The sequence below is a fragment of the Rhipicephalus microplus genome, chromosome 3 (genome assembly GCF_043290135.1).
Source record: "Rhipicephalus microplus isolate Deutch F79 chromosome 3, USDA_Rmic, whole genome shotgun sequence".
Lineage (NCBI taxonomy): Eukaryota > Metazoa > Arthropoda > Arachnida > Ixodida > Ixodidae > Rhipicephalus > Rhipicephalus microplus.
Window position 1 is genome coordinate 90,481,496 of NC_134702.1, and position 24,995 is coordinate 90,506,490.

The following is a 24,995-nucleotide window of genomic DNA, read 5'->3' on the forward strand; positions in this document are numbered from 1 at the left end:
CATGCATGATTGGATGTTGGCGCAAGGGACGAGAACAATGTTATAAAATTTCGAGGTACACCTTGTGTTGTAAAGAGGCGTCCTACATCTACGACGTCACTTCCCTTCTGTTACTTTGTTTGTTGCCGAAACTCTGGAATGGCCTTTCCTCAGTCACCAAAACGGTGACTTGCCTGTTTAACTCGCGCGCCTCGTGGCCGGGGTTCTGCAGTAGTCCTGTCATCAGCGTTTTAGTTTTGTGAGACGGTCGCCCTGACCGTTCCACGCACCTTCCCAAGACACTCTGCGGAAGTCATTCTGGTCCAGGAATGACCGCTTCCGGTATTCTGTACCCTCAACATCATCATCAGCCTGACTACGTCCACTGCAGGACAAAGGCCTCTCCCATGTTCCGCCAGTTAACCCGGTCCTGTGCTTGCTGCTGCCAATTTATACCCGCAAACTTCTTAATCTCATCTGCCCACCTAACCTTCTGTCTCTCCCTAACCCGCTTCCCTTCTCTGGGAGTCCAGTTAGTTACCCTTAATGACCAGCGATTATCCTGTCTACGCGCTACATGCCCGCCCCATGTCCATTTCCTCTTCTTTATTTCAACTATGATATCCTTAACCCCCGTTTGTCCCCTAATCAACTCTGCTCTTTTCTTGTCTCTTAAGGTTACATCTACCATTTTTCTTACCACTGCTCGTTGCGTCGTCCTCAATTTAAGCTGAACCCTCTTTGTAAGTCTCCAGGTTTCTTCTCCGTAGCTAAGTACCGGCAAGGTACAGCTGTTATATACCTTCCTCTTGAGGGATAATGGCAATCTACCTGTCATAATTTGAGAGTGCTTGCCGAATGTGCTCCACCCCATTCTTATTCTTCTAGTTACTTCAATCTCGTGGTTCGGCTCTGCGGTTATTACCTGCCCGAAGTAGACATAGTCTTTTACAACTTCAAGTGCACTATTACCTATCTCGAAGCGCTGCTCCTTTCCGAGGTTGTTGTACATTACTTTCGTTTTCTGCAGATTAATTTTAAGACCCACCTTTCTGCTCTCCTTGTCTAACTCCGTAATCATGAGTTGCAATTCGTCCCCTGAGTTACTCAGCAATGCAATGTCGTCGGCGAAGCGCAGGTTACTAAGGTATTCTCCATTAACTCTTATCCCTAACTGTTTCCATTCTAGGCTTCTGAAAACCTCCTGTAAGTACGCGGTAAATAGCATTGGGGAGATTGTGCCCCCTGCCTTACACCCTTCTTGATTGGTATTCTGTTGCTTTCATTATGAAGCACTATGGTAGCACAATAATCAAATCACAATAATATACAATATACAGCACAATAATCAAAGAGCCGTGTTCGCATCTGTAGCGTCTATAACCGCACCAAGGCTATATCTCCGAATTTCTTCTTCGTTCGTGTATACCTTGCTTTCTTTCAGCCCATGCCTCACTACTTTATTTTCCACAGGTCTTATTGTTGAAACTAGAAAACACGTGAAAGAGGCGATGTCCTTACAACCACGTTGTTGCCGCCATCGTTATATATCTAGGAAGCTACAGACAACACACTTTCGTTTATTTGGATAACTTGTCATTGAGCGTAATAAGACGCACGTCCTCGACATTGTGAAATGTGGTGTCAAAGATGCACGAACAAATTTGATTCGTACGGTAAAGTTTCGCAGGGAACAATGAAATGGCCTATTGATCTAGCGATCAAGGTCTTGTGGGGAAGTGCAGGTCTCAAGCGTGTTACAGGTGTACAGGTGACAGACAGCTTAATTGCTCAAGGGCAAGTCCACAGCAAAACTGTATTACTCTCACATTGCAGATTGCGACGTGATAGTATATCTGGTTAACGCAATCACAGCACTTTGGCGGTCAGGTTGATTTATGGGCTGTCAGGCGGCGCCACTCTTCCTGCACCTCACGTTTTCGCCCCCGATAATATATGAAACTTGCACGTTAGGAGTTTGCAAAACAAACTGAAAATTTCTATTGCCATGTTCACGTTTTCTTACTTTAGCTGATGTCAAGTTAACGCTTTCACTCTAACGTCGCAAAAGACGCGGCTACCTATAAGTTAAGTCTTGCCGGAGCTTTGGCGGTCTATTCAAATAAGACCGCATACACATTGTGAGAGCGGCAGCGCACACATTCAGCCATCCGACACGAACTTTCCATGATACGCACGGCTATGAACCGCTGACTAAAGCGAGCATATTATTTGTGTTCCACCAGTCGTGCATTTCACCACCTAAATGTGCTCATCTATTTTCCTACCACACATTTGCAATGTAAAACAAACTGTTATAATCATTTTTCCCGCTTCTGTTTCTGCTTGAGCGGAGCCGCTCAACCTGATTAAGAGTAAATAATACCGGCAACACCTTCCGGGCCTTTGATTTAGACTCAGCAAAAGCTTTTTGTGTGTGTGCGTGTGTGTGTGTGTGTGTGCGTGTGTGTGTGTGTGTGTGTGTGTGTGTGTGTGCGCGCGTGTATGTGTGTATGTGTGCACCTCGATGTTATACTATACGAACCAAGCTCTCCATGCGTTCCAGCCGTTAACAAACAAAATTTCGTCGAAAACATTCCAATGCATTCATAAACGCACCTGTTGTAAATACTCTTCTACTTCATGCAGTGATCTCTTCTTAGAATGGAACTCTCAGCGCGTAACGGCATAGTATACCCCGCTGATCACCATATCTAATGAACAGTTGCTTCGGAGCCACACGATAATGGAACCACAGGTGGAAGTGTAATAGTTACAGCAGAGAAAGGTCCTATCACTCTCCATTCTCTCTATTGGCCGAACATTTTAACACCGCCAGTTAGTACAGTAGAACTACTTCTCGACATGCATATAGTATACTCCTAGAAAGGAACTGAAATAATTCATAATTAGTAACGACAGTAAGTTTCCATGCATCTATGAACGGACGACTTCTTCCATCACTCGGTATACGGCATTAACTTTTCCCCTTTCTGGCCTGCCACCCTTTCATGTACAACGGGAAAAATGGGGATGCTAATCGAAGGCAAACATTGGTTGAAATTAAAGCCACATGGATCGATATATAGGGGTATACCTTCTAATGGTTTGCCAGCAAAGCTCTGCGTGGGACACACATGTTTGGCTTAAGCCGCAGGTTTAGTCATAGTGGTTTGGCGCACTCGTCAAAAATCTGCATGCATATACGCAATAAATGACTTCCTACCGGTGCGTATTGCGCACTCACATGATGAGTTAGTGAGTGAGCGAGCGGAACAACGTTATCAAGTCCTGCAAAGCACGTCAGATGGCATACTTGGCCACTCCGTACCGCAAAGGTATGTCCGGCCTGCCGCGCACATCGCGGACTTGCTGGACCGCCATAATTTGGTCAATCATGTTGTACTTGTAACAGATTGACGCAATATCTCGAAAAGTCGCGTGGTCAAAGACTTAACAGGCAGTAATTAACGTGCATTGCGGTTAGATGCAGCCAAATATAGCTGACGAGTGCAGAGTTTCGAGTATCTTAATTACGTCACATTATTACTGCGGAGCTTAAAATTTTTTTGAAGATGCTTCCATGTGATTTTCAGCGTCACGCGGGCATGACTTCTCGACGCCACTGCGCGGCTTCTCCTTCCACGAACTGCGCGTGCCACTGACCGCAGCTTCATTGCGTCCATGGGAAAGCTTCCTCTCTCGCGTATATAGTCTTTCTCGTTAGCATGGGTGTCGGCGAGAGAACCTCCAACGAAGCGAACATAGACGAAGTGAGACAGACGAAAGCAAAGTTAACTTGCGCTTCGAAAAACAAAATACACGAATCGTTTTCGCCGACTGGCCTATAGACCAAGCATTCGCTCTCTCTTTCTCTCTCACTCGCCCAGCAGCAGCAGTCTTATCCCCGGTGACGTGTATTACGCGTCCTAATGGGAGACGGACTTCGGGACCGGACGTCGTCCGCGCGTCCGAGGCTCGTGCGCGTGCGGTCATTAATAACGTCCCCGCCGGAGTCGCCTGTCAAAAAATGGAATTCATTAGCGAAGCCCCCCTGCGGCCACATTGCGAGCGTCCGGGAGCGTCTATACGGGCGTGCGTGGGCCGACCGCTTAAAAGTGTATGACCAGGAGGCGAGGCATATCTCAGCTGCTCGCTGCGGTTGGCGCCATGTTTGCTTTTCCCCTCTCTCTGCATTTGTAGCATACAGTATCTGTGTAAATAGCCGAGGCGAGGAACCATTTCCTTCTCAGTGAGCGTACGAAATAATTTCGCGCGGACACCCCGCCATGCTCGCCGTCTCATTACAAAGCTCTTGCGAAACTTCACTGTCCAGCGGGGTTTATATATATATATATATATATATATATATATATATATATATATATATATATATATATATATATATATATATATATATATATATATATATATATAGAGAGAGAGAGAGAGAGGGGGAGGGAGAGATACATACAAAAGGAACAATTGGCTTGTACGTCCGGTGCAATATTAGCAGAAAAATGCGAATAGATCTGCGTGCGAACCAGTTTTATTGGCTTCTAAAAACTTTCTTTGAGTGAAAAACACACGACACACTCACGCACACACACCCAGGCATCAAACGCGCACAGCGCTGGTGCATGAGTGTGTGCGTGGGTGTCGGTCATGTGTTTGGCACTGAAATTTAGTTTTAGGGGCGAAGCTCCTTGAGGCGTGGCTTGTGCGTCCCTCGTAGTACGTAACCACCAGTGGCACATACCCGAAATAGGTATAACATTGGACCTCCAAGGTGGTGCCGGTGAGAGATTTCTTCTGTGCGTTGTTTAACAATAAAAAAATAGTGCTCAATGTACATGCCAATGGCTGCTAATGGGGAATGAGAGACAGGAGCATTCGGCTTTTAGTCAACGCGCACGCTGCGATCCCCATTAGCAGCCATTGGCATGTACATTGAGCACTATCGGACAAGAAAGGGTTGCTACATTATACTCGCTGGGAGTAACCTCCTTAGTTTTAGAAAGGTTTAGCGAGCGTTGAGCCGCAGGGCCATGAATACAATGAACTAGTATAACCATGAATGAATTCGAGGTGGTTAAAGGGGGGAAGCAGATACGAAGCGCAAGCCGTAAGAAATTAAAAGCTGAATCCTCCTGTCTCTCATTTCACATTAGCAGCCACTGGCATATACATTGAGCACTATCTGACAGGAAAAGGTTGCTACGTTATACTCGCTGGGCGTAACCTCCTTGGTTTAGAAAGGTTTAGCGAGCATTGGGCCGCAGTGCCATGAATACAGTGAACTAGTATATACCATGAACTCAAGGTGGTTGAAGGTGGGAAGTAGACCCGAAGCGCAAGCCGTGAGAAAGTGTGCGTGTGCCACCTCTCGTTTAGTCCTTGGAATGTCCACTGAATGGCGGTGCTTCTATATGGGGAATATATGATAAAAAGATGCGAGATGGTGGGACTTGGAGTGTTGAATAAATGGACGAACGGACACACAGACAGATGCATGGATGGACGCATGAACGGACGCAGGCGCGGATGCATGAACGAACGCAGGGACGGGCGCACGAACAGACGCATGGACGGTCACACAGACGGACGCATGGATGGACGAATGCTTCGCCCACTCTCCATCATTCACTCCGTGGATATGCTGCCATTTTTTTAGAGCGAAAGCTGTTATGAGATTAGGACACGTGTCACGCCCAGGGCCGTAGTTGTCCGCCGCCGCCGGTGTCCGTAACCGCTATCGTTTGAAATAAAAAACTCAAATAAAAAAACACGAAGAACATGTGGTGTCATATTGAGATTGAACCCGGGCTCACTGCGTGCCAGCCCTGTGTTCCACTGCTAAGCTACGCCGCTGCTTGGGACTCGTTCACAAACTCGCCTTATAGGCAGGCTTTATGTCGGAAAAGGAATCGACTTAATATGAGAAATAAAGCGTTTTAGAACAGCAAAGGAACTATACTATGTTTCACACAATGTGAATCACTTCACAAGTGGGTCGTTCAATGCTCCAGCACATTATAAAAGCTTGTTCTTCATAACCTGTTAACTGTGGACTTCATGCGTATTTCTTCATCGTAGTCAGCCACTGAATGCAACACAAAATTGGTTACAAGTGTTTAGCGGATACCACGCTTCTCCGAAGAATGACGAAGGATATAGCATAGTGAATGCTGGCCTACCATGCAGAAATTACGAAAATTCATGGTGTAGTGCGTGTCCAGCAAGTGGGCTTCTATAGCATTTAGCCAAAGAGCGTTTAGAAAGGGCTCTGAAAGTCCGTTCCTCATGCTTTCTTTGTGACCGTGCTGCAGCTTCCGCGCAGGCCTGGCGTTTTTTTTGTTTGTTTTTTTGCGCGGGAATATGTACGAGCACACATACAAACGAAAAAAAAACATAAATCCAGAAAATTTAGGGCGAACGCCGCAGATTCATCATCAAGCGGAAATATTTGGCGTCTGTCTGCAGTCAGCGTCCACACGTGTAGGAACGCCGACGGGAGACGGACGGTTTTTTCCGTTTGATGATACATCTGCGGCTTTCGCCTTTCTACATGGCTACTCGTTGCGATAGCTTCAACACTCACATTTCTTTTACAACGTGTGTTTAGAGAAATTTTTGTGCTTAGAATAAGTGTTCAAGACTTTCGAGTACTTCGTGCTCAACTTTGGGAGAGCAGTGAACTGTCCCATGCGCCTTCAGCTGGAGAAGTCGACCAGGGGTTGCTTAGAAAATGTTAACGATTTAGAGTACTCGGTATACTCTACTTTGGGAGAGCTGAAATCCATCCCTTGGGTGAGGCCGCATCGACTCAAATAACACTCGCTTGCAAGAGTAGTCAACCAAATTAAGTTTTGTGTTTGAAAAGTGTTCAACGATTTCGAGTACTTTGCATTGCACTATGGGAGAGCGGTGAGCCGTCCCGATTAAGATACGCTATATATATTGACCAGCGCAAGGAGACGGAACGCGAAGACGTGTAGTAGCTACGCTCTATGGCCAATGGAGCCCGCTTCCCTTAGCCACTGCTAAATAACTTCACATAGAACATGCTGAGTGTCTTCTCTGGTTCAGCTGCAAATATTATGGTTCGCATTTCATCACCATTTTAGGCAACAAATACCGAATAGGTATAGCGTCAAGTTACTTTACGAATCCTTCGTGTCCTTTGAGTTAATGTCGCTCGAACTTAATCTAAGCTTGTTAAAACATTGTTCACAGGCTAGCGAAAGCGAAGTAGATGAATGAATGCAACTTCGAGGATGTTCGAATGCTTGCTACAGCCGGCCACCAAAGTCAAACTATTCTGAGTCCACTGCAACGCAAACAGCTCCCCCAACGATCTCGCGATTCACGGTTTACTAGGAGTTTGCCAATATTCTAAAATTTCAAATAAGCAGTCGGATAGTGTTCTATTTGATTCTGTACTCGAACCTGATTGTGAATATTAGAAACGCTAAACGTTTTTCGAATATCTTTCCGAACAATAAGCCCCGATAAGAGAAAAAAAAAAAAAAAACTCACGACAACGAAACGCCAGGGAAGGCGTAGCGTTTCTTGTTTTAATCGTAAAATCACCGCGATGCATGTGGCCAAAGATTTCCGGGACTGCTGACACTATAGGTTGATCGCAGGATGAATGCGGTGTTTTCTATACCTAAAACTGCTGGGTCGCCGAAGCGACGGGGTCGTCAATCTGCTATCACGGTGACAATAATGAGGACACCCGTTCATTATTAATGCTGATATGTATGAGTCTTACTTATAATATGCTGATAAAGGGCCATATTGAATACTGTAGATAATAGGTGTACATTTAAGGGCTCGTTTTCTTTTTAAGACACAGTAATAATGAGATCGAACCGACAATAATACCAAGGGAAGAATAGGGGATGTTATTTGAAGTAGTTGTAATGTAAATGTGAAGAAAGCAAAGTGGACGAAAATATAACTTGGCGCGTACAGGGGCCAAACATGCGACTTTCGAATAACGAGTGCGATTCTCTACCAACCGAGCTAAGCACGGCAGCTATATCCCGCCCCGCCCCCCGTCTTTCCGTACACAATGTGAGGCATATATGTGCACTGAACGTGGGAGCGTTAGTCAGCGCCGCCACGACGGCGAGCTTTGTCTGCCTGTATATGACACCACGTATAGCACGCGAACGTATTACGAACTGGCTGGTAACCAATAACCTCTGGTATACTTCCCGCCATCTACAGTATTAGCAGCGCCATTTCGCCTCGTGGTGTTGCAGTTCAGTACGCCACGGCTTGTACTTGAACGTCCGCTACACTTATTTTGATGCTACAGTCAAATGTAGCTTCCGTTCTCTAGAGTATTGGGTGTTATCTGGAGGGGTTGTGTGATTTAGCCGACATTTCAACCAGCGGATTCAAATGTCTTGCTCAAGGTAGAGTCGAGGCCCTGTTTACGCATATTTTCATCGCAAGCATCTATCTTCCCCTTCCTGCTGTTTTTCGTGCTTAATTCGCGTTTCGTCAAACTGCCGGAGTTAATTATCTCAGATTGGTAAAGTAAGCGCTTGATTGAGGTCTGCTCAGCCACGTGCCGCAACAATCCCAGCTTATCATGAGAAAGCCGTCTGCTTTTCCAGTGTGTGTTTAGAAAAAGTGTTTAACGATTTTTTGCACTTGGTGCTCTAATGTGCGAAAGCAGAAAGCCGCCCTAGATCCTCTATGCCGTGCTAAGTATTTAGAAAAAAACTTACTCTCAGCCTATCCACGGAGTGAATGATGATGAGTGGAGCGAAGCTTTGGAGGGTTTTATTGGTAAACTGTAAATCGTCCGTTCATCTGTCTGCCTGCCTGCCTGTCTGTCTGTCTGTCTGTCTGTCTGTCTGTCTGTCTGTCTGTCTGTCTGTCTGTCTGTCTGTCTGTCTGTCTGTCTGTCTGTCTGTCTGTCTGTCTGTCTGGCTGGCTGGCTGGCTGTCTGTCTGTGCGTCCACCTGTCTGTCTGTCTGTCTGTCTGTCTGTCTGTCTGTCTGTCTGTCTGTCTGTCTGTCTGTCTGTCTGTGTCTGTATGGCTGGCTGTCCATCCATCTGTCTGTCTGTCTGTCTGTCTGTCTGTCTGTCTGTCTGTCTGTCTGTCTGTGTCTGTATGGCTGGCTGTCCATCCACCTGTCTGTCTGTCCATCCACCTGTCTGTCTGTCTGTCTGTCTGTATGTCTGTCTGTCTGCCTGTCTGTCTGTCTGTGTCTGTATGGCTGGCTGTCCATCCATCTGTCTGTCTGTCTGTCTGTCTGTCTGTCTGTCTGTCTGTCTGTCTGTCTGTCTGTCTGTCTGTCTGTCTGTATGGCTGGCTGTCCATCCACCTGTCTGTCTGTCTGTCTGTCTGTCTGTCTGTCTGTCTGTCTGTCTGTCTGTCGCTGGTCGCCTTCTCATTTTGTAAACTTCATCGTCGTGGTAAACTTCGTTCATTGTTCTGATATAGGTACTGTTACGACCGGCCCTAGGGAACCAAGCAAGAGGAGTTTGGGGAAGAACCGGTTCTTGACCGACTGGGTCGTCCACCCCCACCTCTCCATTCAGGCTCCTCCTCTCGCCGGGAGAACTCCGGAATCTGCTGTGCGTTCGCGACCATGTTTGGGCATATTTTAGGGCGCCGTGACCATATATGGACATCGTGTTAGGTTGTGCCACTCCATGTGTTGTGAGGCGTGTTTCCCCCTCTCTCATGGCCGAGGTGCCGGAGCCACCGTATTGGCTGACGATGCGGACAGTGCGCCCAGTGTCGGCAACGCGGCGCTATAAAATGCCGAAGACGTTTTGTATCTCTCTCTCTTCTCTCTTTGGATCAGTTGATCACTTCTCCACATGTAAATAAATCTCTGTCGTTTGTTCGGGCGCTTCTTTCTCGCTGAATTGTTGGACGATGGATCCTGCGACGGGGCCAGCTACCGAACACGAGACCGGCAGGACCCGGAGTCCCAACAACTGGATGGCAGCGGCGGGATGCCGATAACCCCGAAAGCGACCACTGGACGGAGTGAGCCCGAATTCCAACAACGGGACGACAGGAGAAGGATGACACGAGCTCATCGACTTCCAGAGGGAATCGAACGGCACTTCTGAGAGGCACGACGCCGGAGACATGACTGCGAACTGGGTGAGTGCCGGCTTTCTCTGTTAAATTTTACCAGGCATTTACTCTATGTGTTAAGTAAAAGCTGGTAGAGAGGGGATGTCTTGGTCATTGGGTTAACAGGTAACTTGCGTCAGGCAGAAATTGTGTGATAGCTTGGTTAAGCTCTTTCTGTCAGTGGCGTCAAGGTTAACAGTGACAGGGCAGGATTCCGTGTAAGAGCTTTTTGAAGCTTTATTTGTAGACTAAGTTAACGGAAAACTTGAGGCAAGGCAGGTATCTAGAGCTGTCGTTGCCGTCAAGGTTAATTAGTTGCAGGACAGGAATCTTTGTGGAACAGAGACAGCGGTACTGGAAGCAGCCATGAATCTGAAATCCCTGCGAAAGTCCATGTTGTTGCTACTTGCAAGGGAGTTGAATCTGGAGGTGTCGGACTCTCAAAGAAAGCCAGAGCTGATAGAGGCGATTCTCGCATTGGGGGCGGAGGATGACGAGCTGTCAGAATGTGTCGAGGAGATTCAGGAGAGGCAAGCGGCAGAGGCCGAAAGAAAGGCGGCCGCGGCCGAGGCCGAAAGAAAGGCGGCCGCGGCCGAGGCCGAAGGAAAGGCGGCGGAGGCCGAAAGGAAAGCGGCAGAAGCCGAGGCAGATAAGATGCGAAAGCACGAGCTTGAAATGAAGCGCCTCGAGCTAGAGATTAGCCATAATAGTAGAGCAAGAGGCAGCGAGGCATCCGGTACCACAGATCGGGTCAGGTTCAAAATGACGGACCTAATGAGATCGTACAAGCTAGGGGAGGACATTGGGCTGTTCCTCGTCAACTTTGAGAGAACTTGTGAAAGGCAAGGTTTCAGCCAGGATACATGGCCTCAACGCTTGTTGTCCCTACTTCCGGGGGAGGCCTCAGAAGTAATCGCGTGCCTCACGAAAGAGGAGGCTGACGAGTACAGTGAGGTAAAGTCGAGCCTTCTCAAGAAATACAGGTTGTCAGCGGAAGGTTTCAGACAAAAATTTCGCAATGCCGTAAAAGAGAACAATGATTCATACCCGGAGTTTGCTTACAAGTTAATGGCCAACATGGGGGAGTGGCTCAAAGAGGCAAAGGCGTATGGGAATCATGACAAGGTGCTGGAGTGTATCGGTCTGGAACAATTCTATCAAAGGTTACCAGAAAAGGTGAGGTTCTGGGTGCAGGATAGACCGGACGTGAACACCGTAACAAAAGCCGCAGAGCTCGCTGAAGAATTCGTTACGCGCCGCGCCCTCGGGGCAAGCAGCGAGCCAAAAAGGGAAAAATTCCTACGACCGAATAAGGCGCCGTTTAGAAAACAACCGACAAGTCTCGCACAAAAGGGTGAGGAAAACAAGGCATCTAACCATGAGGCGTTGGCAGAGGCAAGCAAAAGGAAATTTGAGGCAAAAAAACCGGCGGCTTGTTTCAATTGCCACGAAACAGGGCACTTCGCGAAACATTGCCCGAAAGAAAAGGTGGCCTTTTTATCTATAAATGAAGCCGACGAGAACATGAAGTTGTTAGAGCCCTATATGTACGACCTTACCGTGAACGGCAAGCAGTGTCGGGTTCTTAGAGACTCCGCAGCCACTATGGACGTAGTTCATCCGTCCTTTGTTCAGTCCGGACAGTATTCAGGAGACTGTGCCTGGATTAGACAAGCCGTAGAAGCAAACAGTCAGTGCCTTCCCGTAGCTAAAGTTGTCCTTAAAGGCGCATTTGGTACGTTGGAAACGGAAGCCGCGGTATCGCCATATCTACCCCCTCAGTATCCTTACTTATTTTCAAATAAGTCAGATCAAATGCTGAAGGAGAAAGGTCTAACGTTGGGAGAAGGCATAGTGCAGGCACTGACTAGATCGAAGGCACGTGCACTGGCTGCGAGAGCAACATTCACTGAGGCAAACAAGCCTCAAATCGACAACGGGCCTGGTTGCGAGTTGGACACCGCGGTAGCAAATCGACTTGTGCGAGAACAGGCTGCAGAAGCCGTAGTCGCGGAGGCAACCATTCCTAAAGGCGACGATGAACCTCCTCCCGAATTGGAAGGGGTCAATTACGCCTCGTTGACCGAGCAAATAGAAAATGCCGTTGCTCCCAAGCCGATTCCTGGTAGTACAGAGGATAGCACAGAGGGTGACACATTCCAGGTACTAGGAAATACAAAAGAGTTGTGTGTCATGCCAACTTCGGATAATTTCAGTCGGCTGCTGCAGGTGAGCCCCGCTTCATTAATAACCGAACAAAAGTGGGACCCGACGCTTAAGCAATTCCAGGACAGCTCGAAAGAGGGAATCGCCAAACGAAATGTGAGATTCCAAGAGAGGAGCGGCATACTCTATCGAAAATATCTAGATAGGCGAGGAGTAGAGTTTGACCAGGTAGTCGTACCTCAGGCGTATCGTCAGGATTTGCTTAGTTTGGTGCGTGGAGGATCATGGTCAGGCCACTTAGGCGTAAAGAAGACAAAAAATCGTCTTTTACAGGAATACTACTGGCCTGGATGCTTTAAAGATGTAGAGAGGTTTGTAAAATCTTGCGATGTGTGTCAGCGAGTGGGTAAGCCGGGAGATAAGGCGAAATTTCCAATGAAGCTGGTACCCGTAATCACGGAGCCCTTTCGTCGGTTGGTAATTGACACAGTAGGTCCTTTGCCCAAGACAACTTCAGGCTACCGTCACATCCTGACCTTAATCTGCCCAGCTACTAAATTTCCAGAGGCGGTCCCGCTAAAAGAGCTAAGTTCCGTGGAAGTAGTGAACGCACTTCTGTCCGTGTTTGCTCGGGTAGGCTTTCCTGCCGAGATAGAATCAGACCAGGGCACCATTTTCACGAGTGCCTTAACGACAACCTTTCTAGAGCGGTGTGGCGTGAAATTATTGCATAGTTCAGTCTACCATCCGCAGTCGAACTCGATAGAAAAGCTTCACTCCGTGATGAAGCGAGTGTTAAGAGCCTTATGTTTTGAACGAAAAACTGACTGGGAAATGTGCTTACCTGCAACGATGTTTGCACTAAGAACTGCACCACATGAGACAACAGGGTTTACGCCAGCGGAACTTGTTTACGGCCGCAGACTGCGGTCTCCTCTTCGTATGCTGAGAGAGTCGTGGGAAGGTCAGGGTGATGATCCTGTAGTAGTGGAATATGTCCTCACCTTATTGGATCGTCTAACAAAAGCCCAAGAACTGACCGAGAGGGCGATGACCAAAGCACAGCAGAAGGCTAAGCTTTACTACGATCGGACAGCTAAAGCGCGACACTTTGCTGTAGGAGAGAGGGTCATGTTGTTGAGGCCCTCCCAAAAGAATAAGCTTGAAGTGCAATGGGTCGGCCCGGCCGAGATTACTCGAAAATTGTCTGACACCAACTATGTGGTGCCCCGCCGCGGTGGTCTAGTGGCTAAGGTACTCGGCTGCTGACCCGCAGGTCGCGGGTTCGATTCCCGGCTGCGGCGGCTGCATTTCCGATGGAGGCGGAAATGTTGTAGGCCCGTGTACTCAGATTTGGGTGCACGTTAAAGAACCCCAGGTGGTCAAAATTTCCGGAGCCCTCCACTACGGCGTCTCTCATAATCAAATGGTGGTTTTGGGACGTTAAACCCCACAAATCAATCAATCAACTATGTGGTAAAATTACCAGGAAGTCGTAAGGTACACCAGGTGTATCATAGCAACTTACTCAAACCCTATAAAGAGAGGGAAGCCATCGTGAACATGACTTTAAATGTTCCGGAAGAGGTTCCGGCAGAAATTCCTGAATTAGCTCCCGAATCGGACGAAGTCCCGATCGAGAAAAGAGTTGAGGATTTAGTATCAAAGTCACAGCTGACAATGAAGCAGAAGCAGGAATTGCGTGGTCTTTTGACCGAGTTTCAGGACAGATTTGTAAGCGAGCCAGGCCGGACATCCATCCTCACTCATGACATAGAGCTTACCTCGTCGGAACCGGTAAGATCTAAGACGTATCGGGTGTCACCTCGCCGGCTTGAGCTAATAAAAGCAGAGGTTAACAGGATGCTGGAATTGGGCGTGATTGAGCCGTGTGAAAGTGATTACACTTCCCCGTTAATTCTTGTGGAGGTACCCGGCAAAGATCCGCGTCCTTGCGTAGACTATCGTAAGTTAAACCTCATCACCAAGGATCAGACATACCCAATTCCCCACATTGAGGAACGCGTCGAGAGGGTAAGCAGCGCGGAATTTATCTCAACGCTAGACCTAGTGAGAGGTTACTGGCAGGTGCCGCTCACCGAGAGGGTGAGCCGGTATGCTGCATTTATTTCACCATTGGGGACATTCCGCCCTAAAGTGTTGAGTTTCGGCCTAAAGAACGCGCCTTACTGTTTTTCAAACTTAATGGATAAGGTTTTGCGGGGTCAAGAGGACTTCGCATTGCCTTACTTGGACGACGTCGCCGTGTTTTCCTCGTCCTGGCCAGAACACTTGGCGCATTTGAGAGCAGTACTGGCACGCCTACGCGAAGCAGGTTTAACGGTAAAGGCGCCCAAGTGTCAGCTAGCACAAGCAGAGGTACTCTATCTCGGGCATGTTATCGGTCGAGGGCATCGCCGTCCCTCTGAAATGAAAGTGGCAGCTATCCGAGACTTTCCCCAGCCCCGAACGAAAACCGATATTCGGGCTTTTCTTGGAATGGCTGGTTACTATCGTAAGTACATCCCTAGATATTCCGACATTGCCAGCACTCTTACTGACGCGTTGCGCAAGACCGAGCCCCAAACGGTCGACTGGGATGGGGCGAAAGAAAAGGCTTTCCGCGTTTTGAAAGCGGCCTTGTCGAGCCAACCTTTGCTTAGTTCACCAGACTACTCGAGGCCTTTCATAGTCCAATGCGACGCTAGTGATAGAGGCATGGGGGCAGTTCTTAGTCAAAGGGATGAGGGGGATGAAGAGCATCCCGTCCTCTATGTTAGCCGGAAACTCACCCTTCGCGAGCAGGTTTACAGCGCTAGCGAAAAGGAATGTGCGTGCTTGGTTTGGGCAGTCCAGAAACTGGCTTGTTATATTGCCGGAAGCAAGTTCATTGTGGAAGTGGACCATTGTCCTCTCACCTGGCTACAGACCATGTCCTCTAAGAACGGCCGCCTGCTGCGTTGGAGCCTCGTTTTGCAACAATATATGTACGTTTGAAATACGCTACAAAAAGGGTGTACTCCATGGCAACGCTGATGGCTTAAGTCGATGCCCCTGACGCGCGAGGATGTCTCGAGAACTCTGGCAATTTTTTTTCCTGACCTAGACAAGGGCTAGTGATTGTTTTTTTTTTACTCTTTTAGGTGTACTTGTTTGAAAACGTTGAAGACACGGCTATCCAGGGTTTCGGGTTCGGTGCTTCCAGTGTTGTTGTTTTGTGTCACCTTAACGTATGAGTAACATTTTGAATAAATTGTGTATTTCCTTTAATATCAGTTAAAGGGGAAAATTGCCTGGTGGAGTTTGGCGGAATTGTCCGGCGCTCACCGGCTGAGTAGTTGTGTTTTCATGTGCGTATGTGATGTCTGTTGAGCCCACAATGAAGCAGGTGGTGCCCTCTACTTCATCAAAGACGGTCGTCACCAAACCGACTGCCGGCGCTGATCTCTCCGGACAGTGGCTGCAAACCTCAGCCCATCGAGATCTTTACCCCCCCGCGCGAGAGACTGTTACGACCGGCCCTAGGGAACCAAGCAAGAGGAGTTGCGGGGAGAACCGGTTCTTGACCGACTGTGTCGTCGACCCCCACCTCCCCATTCAGGCTCCCCCCTCTCGCCGGGAGAATTCCGGAATCTGCGGTGCGTTCGTGACCATGTTTGGGCATTTTTTAGGGCGCCGTGACCATATATGGACATCGTGTTAGGTTGTGCCACTCCATGTGCTGTGAGGTGTGTTTCGCCCTCCCTCGTGGCCGAGGTGCCGGGGCCACCGTATTGGCTGACGATGCGGACAGTGCGCCCAGTGTCGGCAACGCGGCGCTATAAAATGCCGAAGACGTTTTGTATCTCTCTCTCTTCTCTCTTTGGATCAGTTGATCACTTCTCCACATGTAAATAAATCTCTGTCGTTTGTTCGGGCGCTTCTTTCTCGCTGAATTGTTGGACGATGGATCCTGCGACGGGGCCAGCTACCGAACACGAGACCGGCAGGACCCGGAGTCCCAACAGTACTCAGTCAAGAGAAATATTATGGACGGTAACGACGAACCCTTTATTGAAAATGGACACAGTGCTTACATTTCCCTTAAACGGTAGTTGTGGTTTGAGCAGAAACTAACAATAGCGCTGCTGTCTTTCACAGAAGAAAGGTATGCGCGTGCCGGCAAGAGATTCTACGGCAAGCGTTTCGGGGAAGAGCCCCAATAATGTGGATTCCATGTATACCAGACGAATGCAATACGTGCACAAAACAACAACAATGGAAATGGCGTAGTCGGTAGAGTGACCACTGACTTCCGCCGAACACACTTTAGAATTTAGAAAGTGTCCTTCAATTTTTTTTTTGTTCACTCTGACAGTTGATTTGTCTTTGCCATAAGTGCCCGCTTGCCCCAGCATTGTATGCATCCAACCAGTTTTATTTTCTTTACAAAAGCTTTTCTGAATGTTCAGGAAACCGGAAGTAAGTGCTCGACCACTTGTGCCTCGAAGAGAAACGATATTATCACTCAATGCTCATACCACAAAAAAAAAATCTATGCCGAATAGTTTTCCGCTTGAAACCTTTGATAGTTAGAGACACACAAGCATGGCCAACACAAGGAACTTGTGAGGATTAGGTAGCCACAAGTATATGAAGCAGCCATAAAACGTATAAACAGCCACCTGATACACGGCCGTGCAGTACAAGGTGCGGATGATCATGAATTCAGGGAGGCAGGGAACACGAGCTAGCTGATGTATGACGTCGTGGCGCCGCGACCTGCAGGTTGCAGCACATCTGAAACGGTTATGCCGCACAGATCTCGCTATAGGCACCCGACAGTGGACCAGAGACGCGACGAAGCTCTTTGAGCTGCCTCAGCATTGTTGGTACCGACCACCAGGGATACTAAGAAAATGGAACGCTCGCTGAACACAGTGACACGCTGAAGTGTCAGTGCCCTTTCTGGCACGTTTTCAAAGAACGCTTCCTGGGCACTTACATGATCAGCCGTGACCTCCTTTCTCACAAGTAAAAAAGAAACAAACGGCAGCACATCCGCGGAGTGAATGATTGATAGTGGGGCGAAGCATCCGTCCGCCCATTCGTTCTTGCTTTCCTCCGTCCATGCTTCCGTCTGTGTGACCGTCCGTGCGTCCGTTCGCCCGTCCGTGCGTGCGTCTGTTCGTGCGTCCGCACGCCCATCTGTGCGTTCGTCCCTGCGTTTGTCCATGCATCCGCTCCTGCGTCCGTCCATGCATCCATCCGTCCGTGCAGCCATCCCTGCGTCCGTCTATGCATCTGTCTGTGTGTCCGTTCGTCCACCTATTCAACACTTCAAGTACCACCATCTCGCATCTTTTCATCATATATTCCTCATATAGAAGCACCGCCATCCAGAGGACAATCCAACGACTGAACGAGAGGAGGCACACGCACACTTCCTTGCGGCTTGCGCTTCGTATCTACATCCCACCTTTAACAATCTCGAGTTCATGGCGTATACTAGTTCACTGTATTCGTGGCACTGCGGCGCAACGCTCGCTAAACCTTTCTAAAACCTAGGAGGTTACGCCCAGCGAGTATAACGTAGCAACCCTTTCTTGTTTTCTGTGCGTTGTTGAACAATGAAAAATTCGCAGCGTGCGCGTTAACTGAAAGCCGAATTCTCCTGTATCTCGTTCCCCCTTAGCAGCCATTGGCATGTACATCGAGCACTATCTTTTATTGTTCAACAACGCACAGAAGAAATCTCTCACCGGCAACCTTGGAGGTCAAAATGTTGTACTTGTTACACACTACTACAACGGCTACGAGGGACGAACGGGTGCCGCTAAACGAGCTTCGCCCCTAAAATGATATGCTTGTGCAAGTTCGGTTTCGCTGCGTCTACTCGCTAGACAATGCATTGGAAGACTCGATTTTGTTGCGCCTACTTGCTAGGCTGTGTGCTCGGGCGCTACCATCAGATATCATAAACTGCATTGCCGGGTGCCTATAGAGTATATCATATCCCTGCCGGTGGGACTGCGGGCCTGTTTGAATGCCTCATGAATGTTTTGTAGGGCTGTAGCTATGCAATGGATTAGCTGTCCGGAGATGCGCAACAACGTCCCAATTGGCAAGATTACACGATTTTGCTAGGTTCTTCGAATATGTGGCTAAGTTCAATATAAAAGGTCCGTACTCCCGACAATATGCGTCAAATTGTCTTGAGCATTGTTCAGGTTATCAGTTGGGAAGCCTCTCTTGACACTCAACGCTTTCTATTTAAACCAGGAGTACAGAGACGGGCGTATGGTAGCTCCTCTGTGATGAGTGTCCCTTGTGCACGTGAACTTCCCATGCGGAGTAAAACCTTCATGTTCACTGTTCCTGATAATAATTTTTCTAAACACATGATATTGCAGAGCACGGCATTGTAAGCATGGTCGGGGACAGCTCAATGCTCTCCCATCGCAGAGTACTCTAAATCGTTGAACATTTCCTCTAAACGCAGAGCATGATATTACGCTTGTGAGCTTCCGATAACTATGGCGCCAAGTGTGAAGATATCGTGAACTCGTTCACGGCCTCAATTTTGTCAACAGGGCCTCATCAAGGTTGAGGCGCATGGAACGGCTTTATGATCTTCCATAGTAGAGTATACCCAGTACTCTGAATCGTTAAGCACTCAGAAACGGAGAAAATAGAGAGTGCGTATAAAGCGCCGTTCACAATTTTTCTAAACCGTAGGAACAGCTGCTCTCCCTTAGTAGAGCACATCGTACTCAATATCGTCCAACATTTATTCTAAACACACGTCAACTACTCTAAATCGTTAAACACTATTCATAAACACAGGTCATAGGTTCACTTTCCTCCCATAGTTGAGTACAAAGTACTCAAAATTGTCAAACACTTTTATGGGCGAAGCTCCTTCAGCCGTGGGTCGGGCGTCCCCGATGTATGTATCTAGTAGTAGTAGTAGTAGTAGTAGTAGTAGTAGTAGTAGTAGTAGTAGTAGTAGTAGTAGTAGTAGGTAGCCACCTCTTGTTTAGTCCTTGGAATGTCAGCTGGATGGCGGTAGTTGTATGTGATGAAAAGATGCGAGATGGCGGTACTTAGAGTTTTCAATAGATGGACGGACGGATGGATGGATGCAAGCACGGACGCACAGACAGACGAATGGATGGACAGACAGACAGACAGACAGACAGACAGACAGACAGACAGACAGACAGACAGACAGACAGACAGACAGACAGACGCACGCGGATGGACGGACGGTCGCACGGACGCACGGACGGTCGCATGAATGGACGCGCGGATGGACGGAAGCAAGAACAAACGGACAGATGGACAGACGGACGGACTGATGGACGCTTCGCCCCACTGATCATCATTGAATCTGTGGACATGCCGGGATTTTTTTTTCTAAACACACATGTAATGATCGTAGCAGGGAAAGCTTATTCCTCTCCCGCAGTATACAGTATACCGCGTACTCTATATTGTCTAACATTTGTTCTTAAACGCACCCTCCCTTGAATTTGCACGTTGTATTACAGGAGTGTTTAGACTAGAGTTCCCATAGTAGAGCACATAATGACCTTACTCATGAACAATTTCCTCTATACACACAGATGATTTCTCGAGTTACAAGCACGTGACATACTTCACCACTTTACCGAATGTACAAACATATATTTACGAGATAAAAGGAGAAGAACAAGAATGAACATGGCCTTTTTTTTTCAAACAGGCATTGCGTGTTTTGTTTTTTTCGAAATCCTTTGTTAGGGAGAGCCTGCAGTGGTCCTGAATCGTCCCTGCAGTCTTCAAGCGAACCTTCTATGGCGGGATCTTAACGTTGCCCTCCACTTTACTCTAGCAGCCCGCAACTCGGATGAGAATATTCATGTCATATTTCCTATATGACTTTGATCGTGACATTGCTAAATAGGTGCTCGCAATATTTTTTTCGCCTGTGGTGATTGATAGCGCCTTGTTCAAATGAGCTACACAGACGTGAATATTATTGACAATTTTTTTTTTCGCGAGGCGTTCACTGTGTGTCGAAACACAACCGCGCAAAAAAGACTGCATATATAGTTGAGAATATGCATCCATATCTTAGTCATTGTAGAGATAAGAATCGATGTTCCTATAAACTTGACGCCATGTCTCCATCAAAAACGACCCATATAGCAGACAGAGAGAATACCATCTTTCAAATAGCAAGGTTTCTTCTAGACCCATTAAGGCGGAAATGTTGTAGGCCCGTGTGCTCAGATTTGGGTGCACGTTAAAGAACCCCAGGTGGTCGAAATTTCCGGAGCCCTCCACTACGGCGTCTCTCATAAAATGGTGGTTTTGGGACGTTAAACCCCACATATCAATCAGTCTTCTAGACTAGACCCCCCCCCCCCCCCACAGACACACACAACTTTTTCAGTAAACCTGCCCTTCGTGGAACCAAGATTTTTCAAGGTGGCCCGGTAGCTGATCTGAGGACTTCTGTTCAATGGGTTACTTATGTAAGTGGCGGCGGTGACTTAATTCGCGATAACCCCAACCTGAAGAATGGGCACAAATGCGGCTCTCGTGCTGTCTTATCGTGCGCCTTACTTTCTTCCAATCTATATCATAATTACTACAAACAACATCGCCCACACTTTCTTTGCTATACTGCCTCTTCTCATTAAACTTTTATATCTAATTAAGTAAAATGGGCCCTTGAATGTGCACTTCTTTCGTTCGTTCACAGCGACGATATTCTTCTGGCAGACTAAGGAGGAGGAGGAGGAGGACAATAACAACAAGAGAGAAGGCAGGGAGGTTAACCTGGCACATGTCCGGTTTGCTACCCCACGCTGGGGGAATTGGAAGGGGGAGTGTAAAGATGAGAGAGAGAGATAGGGAAAGAGAACAGAAAGAGACCAAAAATATTGGCCCCGTTTCTGCATGTTACACTGCAAATGTCGTCGAAGAGTGAACAAAACGTTTACTTGATGTTCTGCGCAAGCAAATTGGTGAATGGTATTCTGGAGGCCCTGCGTTAGAGTGCCTTGAGCGTGCAGCGGAGCCGAACGAGCGCATCAAGTCACGTCACACTTGTGACATGAGCGCTATCTGGCAGTTGTCTTGAAAAACAAAGCGCGCGGCGTGCGCACCCGTCTCGGGGGTGAAAAGGTGTAGAACGCAAGATGACGGGTAGGTGCCACCACCATGTCGTCTTTGCAAAGCGTTGGAAACGCTTGCCTTTTCGTGCAAGCGTTGTATGGTCAGCGCAGCGTGATAAGCGCTACGTTCCTTAAAATTACTTATGTATGCCTTTTCTAGTAAAAGACACACACACAGAATATTGACGTGTTGTTGCGGTGCTTCAGATAGGCCCAAATAATGCTTTTATTTGACAATGGCACAAGTATGAACGATGAATGTTGAGCAATATTGGTGGGCGCTGCAGATGGGATCGGCAGTTTGGAGCATCGTCTGGTGCCTCTTAGGGTACCGTTAAAGGCGGACAAACAGACAAATGTACAGACAGACCGACAGACCAAAATTTTTGCGTCGAAGGTCCCCAAGAAAGACTATCGTCTTTAAAAGAAAGGATTGTCAGTCAATGGGCTGGCGCGTATGCAGTGGTGGATCTACACAAAAGTTAAAGGTGTCCGCATAGGCCTGTAGTACTCAAAAAGCACAAGACCGCCTTTACTGCTTTTTGAGCCGACCACGGTGTAAGAAAAAAATTATTTTTCTTACACCGTGGAACCGACGAATGACGAGGACGGTGCTTCATTAGCATCTGCATAGAGAGTGGCCGATCGTCCAATTGTCGCGATGCGTCGGAATGCTTCTGTCTTTCAGAGGCAAATCGAGGGCAACGGCATAGCAGATGGTCAATGTCTTCTTCGCTGCCGAAGACGTCGCATTCCGCATTGTCGGTCAAACCAATGAGGGTTGTATATGCTTCTGGCAAACTAGATGCCACCATGTATGTAGTATGCGAGGAATCATTGATGAGCTGCTGTTGTATTTTCGACGCAGTGGCTGTCGTATTTTCGATAAAAGCGAAAATGCTTGAGGCCAGTGTATTCTGCGATGTTAGTCCACGTTAAAAAACACCAGATGGTCTAAAATACCGGAATCCTCCACAGCGGCGTCTGTCACAATCATATAGTGCTTTTGTGACGTTAAATCTTAACAATTATTATTATTATTATTATTATTATTATTATTATTATTATTATTATTATTATTATTATTATTATGCGCTGACAATGCGGCACTGGGAACGAAAAAAGCGGGTGTTTCTCACGCTTCCCTAAGAAGACACTGGTGTATGCTTCTGTTTCCCGACATTGCTGCCAGATGGCGTCTCACGCAGCGCCTCCAAACAGACGACTATCGTCTTTCGGCGACATTTGCAGCGAAGCATGTACATTCGCAGTCAATTGTTTTATTTTAGCATATTTCGGCGATGGCATAGATTGACCTCATTGGACGTATTTCACTTCACGGTCATTTCGAGCCCTTAAAGGGCCACCTTACATTATGATTGGTCATTATCTACAAGTGTTCTGTCCATGATTGGCCCTCGCGCCATTAACCATTCTGGTCATCACTTGCGCAATTAACCACCTCACATCATTACCATCAGGGTCTGTCGACCGCAATTAGCGCATGCCTGTGAGTGCAGTATACTAACAGTTGTCTTGTTATCAATACCTTTATGTAGTGCATTGCTCAAACGTTAATGACTCTACGTCACGTTGGCCTGGCGGATCACGTGATATACCAAAGTGGAGAACCAGCTCCTGAGTGTGGATAGGAGCCTTGTTCTTTGTTTCTGGCGGCTCTAATGTTGTGAGCGCTTACCTATGTATATTGATGAGCATGCTCACCCCTTTTTCTTCTTCTTCTTGATGCAGACCATCCTGAACTCGATGCACAAGTACCAGCCGCGTTTCCACCTCGTTCGGGCCAATGACATCCTCAAGTTGCCATACAGCACGTTCAGGACGTTCGCTTTCAAGGAGACGGGATTCATCGCAGTCACGGCATACCAAAACGAAAAGGTGAGTAAACAGCTCATTACGTGTATAAAGTCGAGCCGCCTTATAACGAAACCTAACAGGGACCACGATTTAGTTCGCTATATCCGATATTCGATGTAGCAGTAAATATGAGATTCGTTCTAACAAATCGACATAGTGACTTGCGCGAACAACATAAATAAAAAAGCGCTTTATTCTAGCATTCAGGCCTCGTATAAAAATGGAAATCCTTACTTTTTTTAATTGTAGAGTTCCAAACTGAATAGACTGGATCATCAGGAAGTTAAACTGTAAAACAACAAGGTTTAACAAAACAGGCTTGTGTTGATACTTACAACGAGAATGTGGTTCTAAATTATATATATATATATATATATATATATATATATATAATGACATGACAACGCTGGTGTAGTAATAACGACGAGATACGGAGAAGATACCGGCGGAATGCAGCTTTTCATTCATGGAAATGGAATTCATCGCGATGTACTCGCACTGCTACAGCAGAGCTCGATCTACACATGTGGCACACGTGTCAGATAAAGAGATAAATAGACGAGAAAAATCTTAATGAGACGGTAACACAGGTTGGACACATGTAATAGGCACACAGATTTAAGCGTGATATTGCATAGACGCCATGCACACGAGCATGAGAAACGAGCGGCGCTCGAGTTACAAGTACGCGATACGAATGTGTACACGAGCAACTCCGTAATATATGTAAATGCATACTTACAAGATAAATATATAAGTGAGATGAAACGAGCAAGGATGAAAACGTTGATATTTATTCCATTTCATTTCGTTAGTTAAATCTTTAAAAAAATAAGAGAGAGAAACTATACTGCTCGCGGGACCACATGAACGACTTCATTTTGTCTAATGATAAAAAAAAACAGCAAAAAATGTAGGAAAAATGCAACAAGTGATAATAGACGAGTTTCTGAACGTTTGCCCCGAGGATATGCACCGTCCGTGTATGCAAGCAGGCAGACAGGCACGAAAACACTCCTGCATCGATCGTGCGGATAGCCGCGGAAAGATAAATTGGCTGGGACCGAAAACTTCGTACCTCGGTGATCGAAAATACGGCAATTAACGTTTTACCGCTGATGACCTGCTTCGGGGCACTCACGCCAAGAAAGAAAGAAAGAAAGAAAAGAAGAAAGAAAGAAAGAAAGAAAGAAAGAAGGAAAGAAAGAAAGAAAGAAAGAAACAAAGAAAGAAGGAAGGAAAGAATGAATCACGGGATAAAGCTCGCCAAGTCAGCTATGGTATATCAATCTATATAGGCAAGAACCAGGGAACTCGTGCTAGCGGGACGCGGTGGCACGCTGCAAAGCACGAACAATGCGCTTTTCGCACGCCGTTAATGCCGCCTGGGACAAGCGAAACGTGCTTGCCCTGAGGGTATAGGAGCAGTCGCGACTTATCTTATAACTAAGCGGTGCTTCGAGACGGGCGACACACTTCATCATGCGTGGCTTCCCGGCGCTTATCGCGGTCTTTAGTCGTTGCTGCATCCTGATTGCGTCTGGCGACGAAGACGACCAGGCCTCTTGCACGCTCCGGCACGAAGTACATGGATGCGTGACGAAGTGCAGACGTGCTCCTTTCTGAAATTGAACATGACCGCGAAGTGGCATACACTGCGTATTTGCCTATATAATGCATTACGTAACGGGCGTTATTATTGGACCTGT

General features: G+C 47.3%; 1 protein-coding gene across 1 annotated transcript in view; it reads left to right on the top strand.

The window, feature by feature from the left end:
• Positions 1 to 24,995, top strand: part of LOC119172423 (uncharacterized) — a 176,770-nt gene that overhangs the window by 79,273 nt on the left and 72,502 nt on the right. Inside the window, exon 3 of the mRNA XM_037423527.2 lies at positions 23,161 to 23,307. Coding sequence (XP_037279424.2) covers positions 23,161 to 23,307 — 147 coding nt within the window. The remainder of the gene's footprint in view (positions 1 to 23,160; positions 23,308 to 24,995) is intronic.